This window comes from Brassica napus, chromosome C8 (genome assembly GCF_020379485.1).
Source record: "Brassica napus cultivar Da-Ae chromosome C8, Da-Ae, whole genome shotgun sequence".
NCBI classification, from domain to species: Eukaryota; Viridiplantae; Streptophyta; class Magnoliopsida; order Brassicales; family Brassicaceae; genus Brassica; species Brassica napus.
In genome coordinates this window covers 18,763,262-18,780,589 of record NC_063451.1, presented here as the reverse complement: position 1 = coordinate 18,780,589, position 17,328 = coordinate 18,763,262, and the positions used below count along the sequence as shown (strand labels likewise).

Sequence of the window (17,328 nt, the reverse complement as noted above, 5' to 3'; positions counted from 1 at the left end):
TGTTTGTTTAATTTATTTTTTTTTCAAGGCGAAGAAAATGATGGCGAGCCGGTTGATGATCTCGCCCTAATGAAGAGGGCGTATACCAACAAGAAGACCAGCCAGATTGATGGTGGTCTTGTGAGGGAAGTGGTCACCCTGGTCCAAACTCAGGTGCAAGACGAAGTGTCTCAGCTTCAAACCGAGGATGACGATTTGACGGCTTCGACCAACTTGTCCCGGTTTCGAATCAACGAAATCGTTGAATCGGTAAGTTTTTTTTTTTAAAGTTCAATTCATTTATTTCTTGATTTTTATTTTATCATCTTTTTATATTATTTAAATTTGGCTATTTTCTATTTCAGTCAGTTCCAAAAAAGAAGGGACGTTTGGTCGGTTTGGGTCGTCGCCTCCGGTCGCTTACTCTTTCTGCATCACCGCCCTTTGTTGATCCAGAAGTACTTACGGCTCAGTTGAAGGACAAGGATGATCGCATATCTTTGTTGGAGACCCAGATGGCGGCTCAACAGGCGGGCTATGAGGCGCAGAAGAGGCTGAACCAGCAAATGATGGAGATGATGCAGAGGATGTACCCGAACGAGGTGTTCCCGAACGTGCAAGACCCGTATTTTTTTTCTTTCAAAAACTCGAAATGTTTTATTTTTATTTGTACAACTTTGAATATTATCTAATATGTTTTCAATTTTAATTTTAATTTTATATTTTCGAATTTAAATTTCAAAATTTTTATTTTTAAAAAAAATATTAATTTTTTTTGAAATTCCGAGGAAATGAACCCTCGAAAATTTCCGACGAACATTTCCTCGGAATAAGTCGTCGGAATATACCGAGAGACTCCTTCCTCGGAATTTTTCGAGGGCTCCGTTCCTCAGAAATTTCCGATGAAAATTCCGAGGAACATTTCGTCGGAACTTCCGAGGATTGGACCTTCGGAAAGTCCGTCGAAATATCCCGAGGAAGTTCTCCCTCGGTATATTCCGAGGACCTTTCCGACGAACTGGTGGTCCTCAGAGTTTCTGAGGACTTGTTTCGTCGGTATGTCGTCGGAATAACGTTATTTCGACGACATACCGACGATTTTTTTCCTCGGTATACCGATGTTTTCTTGTAGTGCTTCTATCTGTAGAGGATAACTTTTAAACTCTATTGTTCTTCCTTTATTTTGATAATAGTACTACCTAGAGTTAAAAAAAATATAAATATACAGTTATATATCTAACTGCCTTGAGCATGCTGATAGCATCTGATTGTTCGGTGAGGTTATCCCTCTATTTATTTTCATAAGAGAAGGTCACAAAAGTATGTTATAGTCTCATGTTGTAAGATGAGAGAGAGGTAATAAATTCATGACTAGTATATGCTAGGTTGTAAGTATTAACTTAGTATCTAATTATAAAATGTGAAAGTAATTATAATACTTGACACCATAATTGTTCGAATGTAAGAATAATATTTAGTTCACTATGATTGTCTCCCTCTTTCCTTTTCTTTCTGTTTTTACTCATTCCGCAAGGTCAAATCGATGGCCATTTGGCCCTCACTTTCTTGAAAACATGGCATTCACACAAGTTGAACCATGTTGTCCGAAAGTTCATCATCTACCAATCAGAGTCAGTTTTTACCGCCGTTGACATAGACTCATCGCCTATGATGTACTTTACCCCAACCTAATGTTCATGTAAAAATATGAAGTGAATATACCTCTGAAATAAAAGGTAGTAGTTAACAATAACAGTTACACAATGACATAATAACAATAACATATTACACAATAACAGTCCATGAAAATAACATGTCAGTAAGCATTACTCAGAGATACTAAGATATAAATTAACACTTGCGATGAATCTTACAAGTTAATATATATTATTATCATGTAAGTTAAATAATAACATAGTCAATTTAACTATAAAAACGTAAAGCAAGAGCAACAAATCATATGCCATCCAGTTAGACTAATTTTAATATTAGCGTACAACAATAACTATTAACAAGTAACTTTTTACTTATCATGTATTGGTTCTAACTTCTAAGAGACAAATATAGGTGAAAAAGCTATCACGAATCAGTTCCTCTAAAAACTCAATACCTTAACACCTTGTCAGATTCTTTTGAGAAAAAAGATTGTAATCCTGTTTTCTTACATAAATCCAAAATAACAATTAGCTTTTAAGTGAAAAAATATTGTAATATTGATAAAAATGCTGTTTTTTTTCTACCCTCTGAGACGCATTAAACATGATGGATACGAGAAACAAATCTGGTCAAGTGACAGCGAATACGTGTTAGTAGGTGAGATTTATGTTTTCGGAGACGGTGGTGGTGAACACGATGTGAATGGTTGGGATTTCTGTTACCGGAGACGGTGGTGAACACGATGTGAATAGTTGGGATTTCTGTTACCGGAGGCGGTGGTGGTGAGGAAGAAAAGGATTTGGTGGGGGATTCGTCGTTGGAAGTGTATTGTTCCACCGTTTATGGTGTCTACCTCTTCTTTGTTGTGCTGCTGAATCGAAAGATTAAAAGAAGAAATGTTTAGAGATCTCTGCACGACGAAATTTTGGTGAATCAAGGCCTAAAATAATAATTAGGTGTGTAGAATGGATATGTTCAAAGGCTTTCGTTGTGAAGTATGGATATGATAGACAAGAACTGACAACAAATCTATCTTAGCTGAGATATATAGGTGTGTAGCGTAGTAGGGGTAACTTTGGGTTATTGAAAGTGTAACAGTGTTTGTAATAGTGGAATGGTATCTACCTAATATTGACTTTTTCAGGTATATGAAACTTAAATTCTCCTTTATATTTTAAATATGTTTAAGAAATCGGTATATCTCAAAAAAATATTCTCAAAGTTGTTATATTGTTCATAACTTTCTATAATGTAAATTTAAATGGTTGTACCCCAACCTTGTTTAAAGATCTCAATTAATATCATATATTTGATGTACATTAAAAAGTGTATACATTGGTTTGAATTATAAACTTTTAAATATAATTTAGTTTGAATCTCTAAAATAATCTTAATACACTTAAGTGTTATTTTCAAAATTAGTTAGTTAGGATTTCGAACCAATTGATAGGAATGAACTTAACTCTGCAATCCTCCTAAACCCACTTTCTCCATGTTATACCAATGAAAATCAGAAACAAAAATCATCTCCATTTACTTAATAGTTATTCACTTCTGTCGCCGTGAGATTTTGAATCGTCAAATGAACTGGAATCATTTTACTCAGACACTGACTGAGTCTTTAGTTTCTTGATGCACATAATGCCTACAAAGAATTTAAAAAATAGCATGAGAAGAATCATCACATGAGCGATGGCGTGTTGCCCATGTCTATTTCTCCTACTCTTACCATGAGAACTTATATTTGAAAAGTATCTGTTGAAGAAAATATTAATCAGTCTCTCACCCTCAAAACTGCAATAAATAAATACTCAAAAGAGAGTCCCTCAGAACAGACGTCCAAACCAGTAACTAATCCCCCGAAAACTATTTCAGACCACATGATTTGACTAAAAACCAAATTTAAGAAACGAAGGAATATATGAAAAACTATCGAATCAATAAACAACATACATAGAAGAGAAATCAAAGTGCAGGTTGGTTTAATTTAAGTATATTGGTTATCATATATAAAATTATATAAGAAGCATATTTAGACACAACATGTTTAATATGTCCAAATTTAAAACATGTCAAGGTAAAGTTCAAATAGAACTCTATAATCCGGTTTTTATTTAATAAACCAAAAGCACATGCCAAGGTGACGGTATATAATCATTCAACACGCCATCGACCGCGGATCCATACCGGTTATGAAAACACTGCTTATATCTTAATTCGTCAATAAACCATATATGTACCTCACTAAAAGAAGTTAACTAATTTGTAAAAATATAATGCTTTCTTCGCACTATTTGAAATGTAAATGTACTATTTGTCCTCAGCATTCAGTTTCAGTTCAGGTAACTGTCAATCCTCCATTCCTGTAAGAGTTTTGGTTTTTGAAGGCTTATATTGCTCATTTTTTTCTATAAAACGGAACAAATCGTTTTTAAATATAATTTTTTGGTGTTTTATTTCTAGAAATTTAGGAACTTTTTAGGTATTTACAAAGTTTGGTTCTTGACTGGTCTACATACTTTACAAAGAAAAATATTACGTGGGAGAAATTACCCAACACAAAGTCGAGTACAGTGAAGAAATATGATTGTGATTATAGAAGAATTTTTTGAAGATGCAGAGACAAGTTGTATTATCCAACTTCTGATGGGATTGAATGATAATTTCATTAATTTTTGTGGTCAGATACTAAACATGAAGCATGGACCGGGATCGACTGATTTTTACAATATGTTTGATTAAGATGAGAGTCAAAAAGGGATAGGAGGTCATCCAGTGATGAAACCTCATCCTAAAACACTTCAGAATCAAACTCAGTTCGCTGATCAGAATCAAAATCTTGTATTATTGGCACATGATGTGGTTTTCAGAAACCAAAAATGCTCACATTGGTTGCGCATTGGACATACATTTGATAAATTCTAGAAAGTTCATGGCTATCCACCTGTACATCCCATGCTATGAAGAGTAACATGATTGGTAATGAAAACTAGGCTGCAACAACATGATTGTCTCAAAATCATAATGATCAAGGTTTTGATAGTTGAGCAGCAGTATGTCTAAGGAACAACTCCGCAAATGATTGCGGTCTTTAGTTCCAAGCTTCATTCCTCTAATGTTACTCCATGTCCTGTGAAAAATATAGCTTAAACTTCAATATGGACCCGTTATATCTCAAATATCTTGTACTTTCCTGACTCTTTATAATTAGTCTTACTGGGATATGCTGACTTTTTATGTATATCAAGAAACTGAGTTGTTTCTTAAAGCTTGAATTATAGACTCAGGGGCTAGTAATCATGTTACGCATAAGAGAGAGTTATATAGAAACTGTCTAAAGATGATGGAGTTGCTATTGAAAAATATGAAGCAATATCGCAGATTAGTTGGGAAGCTTCAGTATCTTACTATAATTAGACAAGATATCGTTTTTGCTGTCTCCAAGCTAGCTCAATATTCTTCGGCTCTTCATGATGTTCATCTGAAGGATGTTCATAAAGTCTTGATGTACTTAAAGGGTACTATAGGATAAGGTTTTTTTATGGAGTCGGTGATGTTTTTGACTTGCGAGGATTTTCTGGTTCTGATTGGGGAGGTTGTCCGGATTATAGAAGATCAGTCACATGATACACAATGTTTCCTCCTAATTATTTGATCTCTTGGAAATCAAAGAAACATGATATGGTGTCTTTGTGTTATGATGAAGTTGAATATCTTGCTATGTGTATGGCTACTGAAGAGATTATTTGGATCAATGGGATTCTTAAATCTCTATGGGTTCCTTTTTTTTCTCCATATTTCCTCTATTGTGCGATAACACTGCAGCTCTCCACATTGCTAGTAACTCTGTTTTTCATGAAAGAACCAAACATGTGGAGTTTGATTGCCATAAGGTGAGAGATGCTATAGAACTTAGCACGTTGAAAACAATGTATGTGCGTACGGATCATCAACTAGCTGACGTTTTGACTAAGATATCATACCAAGCTCTATTTCAGGATAACATAAGCGAGATGGGTGTTATCAATATTTACACACATTCATCTTGAGAGGAAATGTCAATGTATAGAGTCTTGTTTAGTTAATTTAGTTTATTGGTACTATGATTGTAAGGACCGCGTCCCCCAAGATCATACTTATTCCTCCACCACATTCCAATGAGTCCAAAACTTTCTTTATTCCATTAAAACTATTATCTTACATTAATGTAATCTTAAACGAAAACCAGAAACGCGAAGAAATAGTGTTTGAATTCATGAATAACTTAAAAATAAACCATAAACTCAAAATATGGCACCACCGAACTCCTACTCCTCGACTTCCTCGTTTGTACCTACAAAAGAGAGGGGGTGAGTATTGAGATTACTCAGCGAGGGTAAGTTCTAGGAACCAAAAAACTCATATCAGGACAAGCATACATTCATCACAGTCACAAGCTAATAAAGACTAGCATGCCACAAACAACCTATACCTCTAGGACCTATTCCACACCCCCGGGGGAGCCATCATGTACCCCCTTCGTTGCATTTCTTATGGGGGCCCAAACTGGGCTACGATCCATAGCTCCTATGTGACTACCCGGTCACAAACTCTTTGGAACAGTAAGGCACGGTCCGTTCTCCAGTCCCATAGTTACTTATGCCTAGGCTCGGCATGACTCGATCATGTCGGCGCCACATTCCACATTTCTCCATATCCACATATGACCACACCCGTGTCTTGGTGTTACATAAACACACATCAATCATTCTCTGTTACCCATTCACATGGTCTCATTCATTCACACGCCACATGCATCTCATCATCGCATCTCACACAACCAGTTTATCATTTATCAACCTAACAGATCTATATGTTTTTATCACATCACTACAAGTCAACAAGTATATCTAACAGTTTAATCAAGCAAATAAACATATACAAATAGATCCTAACTACACCTAGACTTTATTTAACAAGGGACTGTCCTTGAAGGCTTGCATGACATGAGAAGAGTTAACGGTCGGGTCATCACCTTAGTTTGACTTGACGGTACAGATATGGATCTAGAAAGGAAGAACAGGCGGTCAGAAAATCAGATCTGGCATACCCAATGATAAGAGAAAGATGGAATAAGAAGATATGAACCTTACCTTAGGGCTGAGATCTGATCTGGTTACACGCAGCTGATGAAAAAACGACGACTAGGGTTACAAGATCGGCGGCTCAGACTCCGGTGATGGCGGCCGGCGGCTTAGGGCGTCGGAGGTAGCTGGTCGGCAATGGTGAGGCGACGACAGGGCTTTGCTCGGGCAGGGCTTCGCTTGTTGTGTCTCTTGTGATTCTAATCTAAGGGGACTCTTTCTTTTATAAGGAATGGGAGGGGAACTAACTATATTTTTCTCCTTTTGCACCTCGAACAAATGGATTTCCTTTTGGACCGGGCCCAAGATCTCACAATGATTTTATTTGGTTTACATGATTAGTCAATTGTATATATATATCTGAAAAAATTACCTTTAGAGACACATTTTCAGTTTCCAATTACACAAAAGAACACTTGTTGCTAGAGACACACTTTTAGTGTATGCGATGTCTCTTTTGCCCTTAAACTAAGTCAAAACCTCTTTTTTCTTTGTTTTTTGGTTTTTTTTTTTTAAATTATATTTTTTTTTTTTTGTATCATCGTTAAAACCCAGAATTTTAAATGTAAAACAAAAACTCTTTCTCAGTTTTATCTTTCTAATCCCTAACCCCACTTGAATCACATTCTAAATTTCTTCTAAATTTTACAATTAATAATCACACTCGAATATGGTTCTGTTATGAACAAAAACGTGTTGGATAATTTGATTACACAGAGATTATGGGCAAAGCCGATGATGAGGAAGTGGATGCTGATACTAAAGACGAATCCGAAATTGAAGACCAATCTGAAAGCGACGATGTTGGAAAGGAAAACCACGACTCTAGCTCTGATGAATGTTTGTTTCTTCTTCTGGAATCATCATCATCATCAGTTCTTGTTTCCAGATTATCTAATCTGGTTTAACATATGCTGAAGAATCAAGCAAGCAAAGAAAAGAACCGGTTCAATCAAGTTTTGTGAGAACATGGAGGATGCCATCGCCGCTGCTTCTGCCACCGTAGAAGCCGCCACAGCAAGTAGTTCTTAAGACTTCTGAGTTATTAGTCACTTCAATCTCTTTGATGATAAAGAAGATAGATCCAGTGGAGGCTGTGGTGGTTATGGAGGAGGAGGTGGTTACGGAGATGGAAAACGTGAGGGTAGATACAAGAGACTCGTGGATACAATGGTGGTGGATGTGGTTATTCGAAAGGTGGAGTTGGTGGTGGTTCGGTGGAGGAAGCTGTGGTTGTGGATACCAGAGTGGAGGTTGTGGTGGTTATGGATACGAAGGTGGTAGTGGATACATAGGTTGATACGTTTGGAAACTTTGTTGATGAAACTTCGGTCACAAACCTCATTCACACAGTCAAATCCGTGAAACTCTTTTAAAAAAACTTTAGTTACAATTTTTTGGTCCATTTGAAATTAGTTATTGTCATTTTGATGATGAATTTACTATATATGAAAGAAAAGCTTGATCATCTTTTCATGAAAATGATGAACTTAACCCACTAAAACCATCCACAAGACTCCGTCCACGAAATCTCGTCTACGAAACCTCTTGTAAGATTAAAAATCATGTCCACGAGATTTCGTCCACGAAACTTCGTCCACAAGTCCACATATCTCTCATCCACGACTGCACCATCCATAAATATATATATACATATTTATTATAAATTTTACAAGAAACATATACATTATGGATATCAAAATATACAAGAGAAAAAATCATAATTTGTTGTACGCATAAATATAAAATTTTATACATTATAATTTGCAGTAGTGACCAATAAAATATGTTGGCGAATACAAAACCAACTAATATGTCAACTAAATTAATAAAACAACTAATAAACTCCATTTATGCTTTCGTTACCGCAGCCAATCTTGTTTCTTCAGCAGAAGGATATTATGATCTCAATATTGCATTGGAACCATCAATTGTGTCTTACAAACATAAAGTGTCTAATTGAGCAAGAAGAAAGACAAATTTGTCTAAATATGTACCTTACTCTATATATCTCGTACCAAGATCATTTGATCGATTATGAAATAAAAGACCATTTTACATTCTTTACTTCTATGCTCATGAGTCATGATCTCTAATACACACCCCTAGCTAAATGTTTCAGATAGAGCTGAGAGCATAGAAATCGAGTCTGGCTATTAATCATAAGTTGAACGGTGACGAGTGACGATACAACATCCACTCACTCATTTGTATTTCCTCCACGTGCTTAATAAACACAAGGAGAGCAAAAAAAGGCCGGCAACAAGACAATTTATGTCGGAAAATCAAAATCGTTAAACCCCAATTATTGCAAAGGTTTCGGAAAATGACGAAAGAAGACAAGGAAGAAGCCAAATAACAGAGGGTAATAAAGTCATTACAACCCTCAGTGAACGGTGGAAACAAGAGCACCAATCTTTTCACAACTACTCTCGCAAATTGCAATAACACTCTTATTTCTATATAAAGAGCACAGCTTTGTTTATGAGACGCAAGGGAGCTTCAGCTACTAGTATTACTTATTGCTTATTCATTCCTAAAAAGCTTTAAAAATGGCTGCAAATTACAACGAAAAGCTTCTTCTCAACTATGTTCCCGTCTACGTTATGCTTCCTGTAACTCATCATTGATCACAACTTGGTTTTACATTGTTTCACTAATGTTTCTATAGGTTAGTTCAAGTAAGGCCATATGTAATTAGCTTCTTAAAACGTAGCAAACAAAAATTATACATGTTAAAATATAACTCAGATCTTGTATTTTATATAAATCTTGGCGTCTAAAGCTGAGAGTTCTTGAATTTTAGTATATGGTTAATCCCGGTTCAGTTACTACCACTTGTCACACTGTTATTTTTATAACTATTTTTATTTCACAATAAAATTTTAATGTAATATTCCTTCTGCTCTATCTTTTATAGTTTATAAATGTGTTTCTCCCCTGTTTTCATTTTGTTATTATTAGAAGACTAAAATAATGTTGAATGCAGTTGGGAGTGGTGAATGTGGAAAACGTGTTCGCGGACCCCGAAACGGTTGAAACGCAACTCAAACGTCTCAAAGAAGAAGCTGGAATCGACGGCGTTATGGTCGATGTTTGGTGGGGAATCATAGAGTCCAAAGGCCCTAAACAATATGACTGGACCGCTTACAAAACGCTGTTCCAGCTAATCGCCCGTTTAGGACTCAAAATCCAAGCAATCATGTCGTTTCACCAATGCGGTGGAAACGTTGGCGACGTCGTCACGATCCCCATCCCGAAATGGGTTCGTGAGGTTGGTGAGAGCGATCCAGATATCTACTACACTAACCGTAGAGGAACAAGAGACATCGAGTATCTCTCACTCGGTGTCGACAATCTTCCTCTCTTCGCTGGAAGAACCCCTGTTCAGGTGCGTAGAATCCTAGCGTTTGCGTTCTAGAGAAAACCCCGATCGGCGTTTTATTGAATATATTTTCATTTTCATCATTCAGATGTATAGTGACTACATGAGTAGCTTCAAAGAAAAAATGTTGGAGTTGATAGAAGCTGGAGCCATTGTGGACATCGAGGTCGGACTTGGTCCTGCCGGTGAACTTCGTTACCCTGCTTACCCACAAAGCCAAGGATGGGTGTTTCCAGGCATTGGAGAATTTCAGGTTAATTTTGTATATAACATACATGTTTGTTATTAGTACGATTTATCCATTGAAACGCTGCGTTTTGGTGGTTCCAGTGTTATGACAAGTACTTGAAGAGCGAGTTCAAGGAAGCAGCGGCCAAAGCAGGTCATCCGGAGTGGGATCTACCGGACAACGCCGGAGAATACAATGACAAGGCGGAGGAAACTGGGTTTTTCAAGACTAATGGAACCTATGTCTCGGAGGAGGGGAAGTTTTTCTTGACATGGTACTCGAACAAGCTTATCTTTCATGGAGATCAGATCATAGGAGAAGCCAACAAGATCTTCGCTGGACTTAAAGTTAACTTGGCTGCCAAGGTATTATTATTACTACTATAAACAAGTGACATATACATGCATCACTACAAGAAAATAGCGGCATACTGAGGGAAAAAATCGTCGGTATGTCGTCCGAATAACGCTATTCCGACGATATACCGACGAAAAAAGTCCTCGGAAATAACTCCTCGGAAATTCATCTTTCCTCGGAAATCCCTCGGAAATTTCCGACGGAATTCCGAGGAAACCCTATTTCCTCGGAAATTTCCGATGGAATTCCGAGGAAACCCTATTTCTTCAGAAATTTCCGACGGAATTCCGAGGAAACCCTGTTTCTTCGGAATTTCCGAGGACCACAAGTTCGTCGGAAATTCCTCGGAATATTCCGAGGAAGATGTCGTCGGAATATTCCGAGGGATAAACTTCCTCGGAATATTTCCAAAATTAAAAAAAAAATTATAAATTTATTTTTTTAAATTGAAATTCGAAAATATAAAATTAAAATTGAAATAGAAAACATATTTAAAATACAAAAAATAATAAAATAGTTTTTATAAATAAAAAAAATGTTTTATAAATACAAAATCAGTTTTAATAAATATGAAATCATCTTTTTATAAATACAAAATAGTTTTTATAAATACAAAAAATAATAAAATAGTGTTTATAAATCAAAAAATGTTTTATAAGTACAAAATTAGTTTTATAAATATAAATATTTTTATAGATATGAAATCATCTTTTTATAAATACAAAATAGTTTTTATAAATACAAAAAGTAATAAAATAGTGTTTATAAATCAAAAAAAATATTTTATAAATACAAAATTAATTTCAAAATATGAAATCATCTTTTATAAATCCAAAAAACGAATTTATATACAAAGAACGGTTTGTATATTTAAAAATAGTTTTTATAAATAAAAAAATAGTGTTTATATATTTAAAAATGTTTTATAAATACAAAAATAAAAAATAGTGTTTATATACAAAGAATGGTTTGTATATTTAAAAATGTTTTATAAATACAAAATTAGTTTTAATAAATATAAATATTTTTATAAATGTGAAATCATCTTTTATAAATCCAAAAATCGAATTTATATACAAAAAACGTTTTGTAAAATCGAATTTATATAGAAAAAACGTTTTGTAAATACAAAAATAATGAACAATTTATAAAAAAAAAGTTCTAAATCAATTCAACACAACCAAATTACAATTCTAAACCTATTACACAAAAAATCACAATCCTACCCAATCACCCTAACAAAAATCTATCAAAAACCTTCTAAAATCATCAAATCTACTTAAAAACCTAACAAATAGGACCTAAGAGAGTGGGATAGGGTCCTTACATGATTTGTAAGAGAATGGAAAGGATTCGCCGGAGAGATCATCGCGAGAGAAGGTGGAGAACGCCGGAAGGAGAGAGAGATCGCCGGAGAGGAAGAAGAGAGAAATGGGGAAGAAGATGCGTTTAGAGTTTATAAAACCTTGGTCCGACGGATATTTTCCGTCGGAATTCCCTCAGTATTTTCAATTTCAATTTTTGCGAAATATTTGGCGGCTTGTTTGCCCGGTTAAATGAAAATATTCCGAGGAAATTCCGACGGCCACTTAAATATCCGTCGGAATTTCCTCGGAATATTTTCATTAATTCGAGGAAAAATAATATCCTGTGCATGTATTTCTATTAATTTATATTGTTCCTCGGAATTTCCTCGGAATATTCCGAGGAAATACCGAGGAACTAGTGTTTGGTGTTTCAAAACATCAATTTTTTTTGCCGTATTTCATTTCTTATACAATTGTAATGCATACCATTGAGGATTCTTTGTATAGATGAGCATAAACCTTGAAATAACAAATTTCAAAACGAATTGTAAGTATTCCCTTTACCGTTCATTAAAGTGTATAAGTGTTTTTCTTATGTTGTGGGGATTTCGTTCATACAATCGGAAAAGTGTTTATTATAGGGTAATGAACAAATTTTTGACTTCATAATGAACGTAAGACACTTAATAAGGGTTATATAGGTGTTATTCAAACCGCAAAACGTTGTTTTCGGTTTAAAAACCCTATTTCCTCGGAATTTCCTCGGAATATTCCGAGGGAATTCCGAGGAAACCCTTTTCTTACTCGGAATTCCGTCGAAATATTCCGAGGAAATTCCGAGGAACTAGTGTTTGGGGTTTCAAAACGTCAATTTTTTTTTAAACGGATCGATCGATGGATATATGTCCAAAAACGCATCGATCGATCACTAAGATGGACCAAAGCGTAACAATGTGATCGATCGATGAGATTATCCCATTGATCGATCGAGGATATCAAGTGTTCCTCGGAATTTCCTCGGAATATTCCGAGGAAATTCCGAGGAACTAGTGTTTGGGGTTTCAAAATCTCGAATGTTTTTTTATAAACGGATCGATCGATGGATTTATGTCCAAAAACGCATCGATCGATCACTAAGATGGACCAAAGCGTAACAATGTGATCGATGAGATTATCCCATCGATCGATCGAGGATATCAAGTGTTCCTCGGAATTTCCTCGGAATATTCCGAGAAAATTCCGAGGAACTAGTGTTTGGGGTTTCAAAATCTCGAATGTTTTTTTATTAACGGATCGATCGATGGATTTATGTCCAAAAACGCATCGATCGATCACTAAGATGGACCAAAGCGTAACAATGTTATCGATCGATGGGTATATGTCCAAAAACGCATCGGTCGATCACTAGTTCGTCGGAATTTCCTCGGAATTTTGTAAAATCCCAATAATATTTCCTCGGAATTCATCGGTTTTTTTCCGAGGAACACATTTTTCCTCGGAATTTCCTCGAAATATTCCGACGGATTGATATTTCCTCGGAATTCCGTCGGTATATTCCGAGGAAATTCCGAGGATTTCATTTTCCGTCGGAATGTCCGTCAGAATACCGCTGTTTTCTTGTAGTGGATCAGGTCACATTGATAAACTAAAACAAAACAAATTCAAATTGCATCAAACGGAACTGACAAAAAGCTATATCAGTATTAACAGAAAACCAGCTCAATCACTAATGGTTTCATTTGGCTTTCAATGTTAATAACAAAAAACAAATCAACACTTTTTCAGCATTTTTCAAGTTAACTTGTCTAGCAAGGTAACTAGTTTATGAATCTAAATTGTTTACGTGAACGAGATAGGTTTCTGGAATTCACTGGTTGTACAACCACCACAGCCACGCGGCGGAGCTTACTGCGGGATATTATAACCTTTACGAGAGAGATGGTTATCGCCCGATCGCTCGGATGCTCTCAAAACACTACGGCACTCTCAACTTCACTTGCCTTGAGATGAAAGATACCGACAATAGTGCTGAAGCCCTAAGTGCTCCACAAGAACTTGTTCAAATGGTACACCAAGAGAATAGATTTCAAGATTTGTGCGTTCACATTCAACGGTCTGTATCATGATTTATTTTGGTAAATCATTTATTTAGGTATTGAGCAAAGCATGGAAAGAAGGCATAGAAGTTGCTGGTGAGAATGCATTAGAGACCTATGGAACCAAAGGTTACAATCAGATTCTACTTAATGCGAGGCCTAACGGGGTTAACCATAACGGTAAGCCGAAGCTGAGAATGTACGGCTTTACTTACCTACGGTTGTCCGATACTGTCTTTCAAGAAAACAACTTTGAACTGTTCAAGAAGTTTGTGAGGAAAATGCACGCTGACCAAGTAAGTATAGTTAGACTTTAAAGTTATACCATGAAATTGGTCTTTTTCTCTTATGTAATAAAACATAATATGTATTTAAAATGGGAACAATACAAGGATTACTGTGGAGATGCGGAGAAGTACGGGCATGAGATTGTACCGTTGAAGACACCTAACTCGCACCTGACGGTGGAGGATATCGCGGACGCGGCTCAGCCAAGTGGAGCATTCAAGTGGGATACTGAAACCGACATGAAGGTTGATGGTTGATCATCTTATCGTCAAACAAAATAAGAGAAGGAAGTGGTAATAAAAGGTTTTTGCAACGTCTACTGCAAAAATGATGGTGGCTACAAACTTTTTATATTCGTCGTACGTTTCGGTTACGGGAATAAATAAACCGTTTTGGTTTGTATTGTGTGGAGTGAAGAGTGCTTGATCTGATTGAATAAAGTTTGTGTAGTTATGCTTGAATAAAGTTATATGTAATCTTGTGTAATTATCGTTTGATGAAGTATTTAATAAATTAAATTAATAAGCATTATGCTGAAAATCTCTTTACCTTGTATTAAATCTATACTATTATTATTTGAGAAGTAAATTTGCTTACTTATCATATTTTCCATGATTTTAGTTAATTTGATTACTTGTCATATTTTCCATGATTTTAGGATAAGTCATTAGTTTAATTAATATTATTTTTTTATTTTTAATTTGATATATATATATATATATATATATACATATATATTTATTTATTTATTTATCATGATCTCTAAGATAATTAATAAACATAAAACTATTCTATTGATATATATATATATATATACTATTATTTAAAAAAAACAGTTTTTAATATATAATTATCATGATATTTATGACGTTTATTTAATAAATTGATAATAACCATATCTACCGATAATATCGTCATTAATTTTATCTTATATTTAGTTTATATTTTATTGACTAAAATCATAGCCAGTTTCTCTGATTTTTATTTGAAATATTGATCAAGTACATATTATTATAAAATATCTATATGAGTATACTAATTTATCTGAATAAATCGGGTTTTTTTTGTTTATTCGATTTGATCGCTTAATATACATAACCATATTCATATACTGTGGGTTTTTTTAAATAACAGTCATTTGGTTTATTTTGTACTACCAAATCCAGATTATTTTCTCTATTTCGGTTTGGTTCGGTTTTAAATGGTTCGGTTTTACTGGACTGAACATCCTAGACTATCGTTATTTTGTTAATGTTTTATATTTGTGATTTTTATAATCCTTTCACTGCCACATGATTTCTTTTCAGTCGAAATACGATGTGTGTTTAATTTCAAATACAAATTTCCTAATTTAATTATTACTATTAGAAAAGATTTTGATTCAAAATCTACATCACATAAATAAAAATAAAACTATGAAACAAAAGAACATAATTTAATACATTGATTACCAATATGAATATTGAAGTTTTATAATTTATAATAATTTGAAATTTGTATCTAATTTAATTATTATATTTTTATAAAAAGAAACATTAGAATTAAAAAGGTTAGGTATATAGATATATTAATCCGCACATTGTGCAAGACATCAACTAGTTAATAAATTAAAGTAATAAGCATTTTGGCCGTTTTTGAAGTGGGTGTGCTAGGCCTCGGGTGTGCTAGACCTCGGGTGTGGCTGTCTGTCTGTATTTGGGTGCTGGCTTACTAGGTCGTCTATGAGCTGTTTTTGGTGGTACCAAATCATAAAGAGCAACGCACCGAGTACGCCAATTTCTACCGGGCTTGTTTCTCGTATCACTGTGGTATCTCCGTTTGCGGCAAGTGAGTCGTGCTTAAGAGTTGAGTCCTCCGGTTAGCAGTTGTGTTTATTGAGCATGTCCCTATCTAGACTAGGTTGAGCTTTCTGTTTAAATGTCTTTTAAATTCCTCTGCTTCTCAGTTTCCTTTGTATTCTATCACAAATATAAAACTTTGGTAATGATGATCTTTACATTTTTACCAAATAAAATGTTTGAAAATCTCTTTTGAAGCGTTTTTCGATGAATCTGTATAAATTACTTTTTCTGGGACTCGAAAATAAATATTTTGGTGAAAATTAATAAACTCTCAGTCAAACCACTCGACTAAAACCGCTTACATATACAGTTGAGATTTCGATAAACAAAAGAACTTATAAGAAACAAGTAAACATTTAAAAATGAATATATATAGACCTTTGCGTTTCTTTCGTATCTCCATTCTCATAATATATCCATTCTCATAATATAATAGGGAGGCGCTGATCTTACAATTGTAAGAGTTAAATGACCGACTGACTTGAATATATATATAAGATTAGAAAAAGATAAAAACGGAAATAACCTTTAAATAAACTTTAGAAACTTAATTATTAAAGTAAATGTATACAATATATTATAATAACATAAAATTTAAAAAAATGTGTATGTTAGAAAAATTTATATCCTGAAAATTATTAGGACTTCAAGAAAATGTTTTTATTAAAAAACAAAACAAATTATATTACGAATAAAATTCAAAATATGATGAAAAATTATATTACAGTATATCAATAATATACGTTGATATATATTTCAAAATCTTACTTGATGGAAATCTCTTTTAACTTTTGCTTTCTTACAAACTAAAAATGTTGCGTTGAAAAACTCAAAATAAGACACAAAAATCACTATGTATTTTGTTGATATATATCATGATAATATCTATTCTCATTATGTTCTTTCTCAAATCTGTGAAAAAGATATAAATTTGTTAAAAAGATAATATATTATTTTTATTAACGCTTGTAAATATTTTATCTATTAAAGCAGAAGTGATAACTTTTTTCATTGTGATTTTTTATAGTTTCCATACAATAAAATTTAAATATGATTCAATTGAAAAT

General features: G+C 34.3%; 1 protein-coding gene and 1 long non-coding RNA gene across 3 annotated transcripts; one reads left to right on the top strand and one right to left on the bottom strand.

Annotated features, from left to right (window-relative positions):
* Positions 1-1,393: 1,393 nt before the first annotated feature.
* Positions 1,394-8,605, bottom strand: LOC125591780. Its single transcript, XR_007327888.1, has 2 exons — positions 2,090-8,605; positions 1,394-1,667 (listed from the first exon to the last, which is right to left on the bottom strand). It is a non-coding gene; the product is annotated as an uncharacterized LOC125591780 (long non-coding RNA).
* A 618-nt stretch (positions 8,606-9,223) lies between these two features.
* LOC106372489 (beta-amylase 5-like) lies at positions 9,224-15,020 on the top strand. 2 transcript variants are annotated; one of them, XM_048765820.1, is made up of 7 exons: positions 9,224-9,373; positions 9,748-10,149; positions 10,232-10,396; positions 10,474-10,737; positions 13,893-14,102; positions 14,189-14,428; positions 14,525-15,020. In XM_048765820.1, the coding sequence occupies exons 1-7, from the start codon at positions 9,311-9,313 to the stop codon at positions 14,675-14,677; spliced, it is 1,497 nt and encodes a 498-aa protein (XP_048621777.1). In that variant the 5' UTR covers positions 9,224-9,310; the 3' UTR covers positions 14,678-15,020. The 2 variants fall into 2 exon arrangements, with proteins under 2 accessions (XP_048621777.1, XP_048621778.1); XM_048765821.1 differs by lacking the exon at positions 9,224-9,373 and adding an exon at positions 9,411-9,429.
* Positions 15,021-17,328: the final 2,308 nt, after the last annotated feature.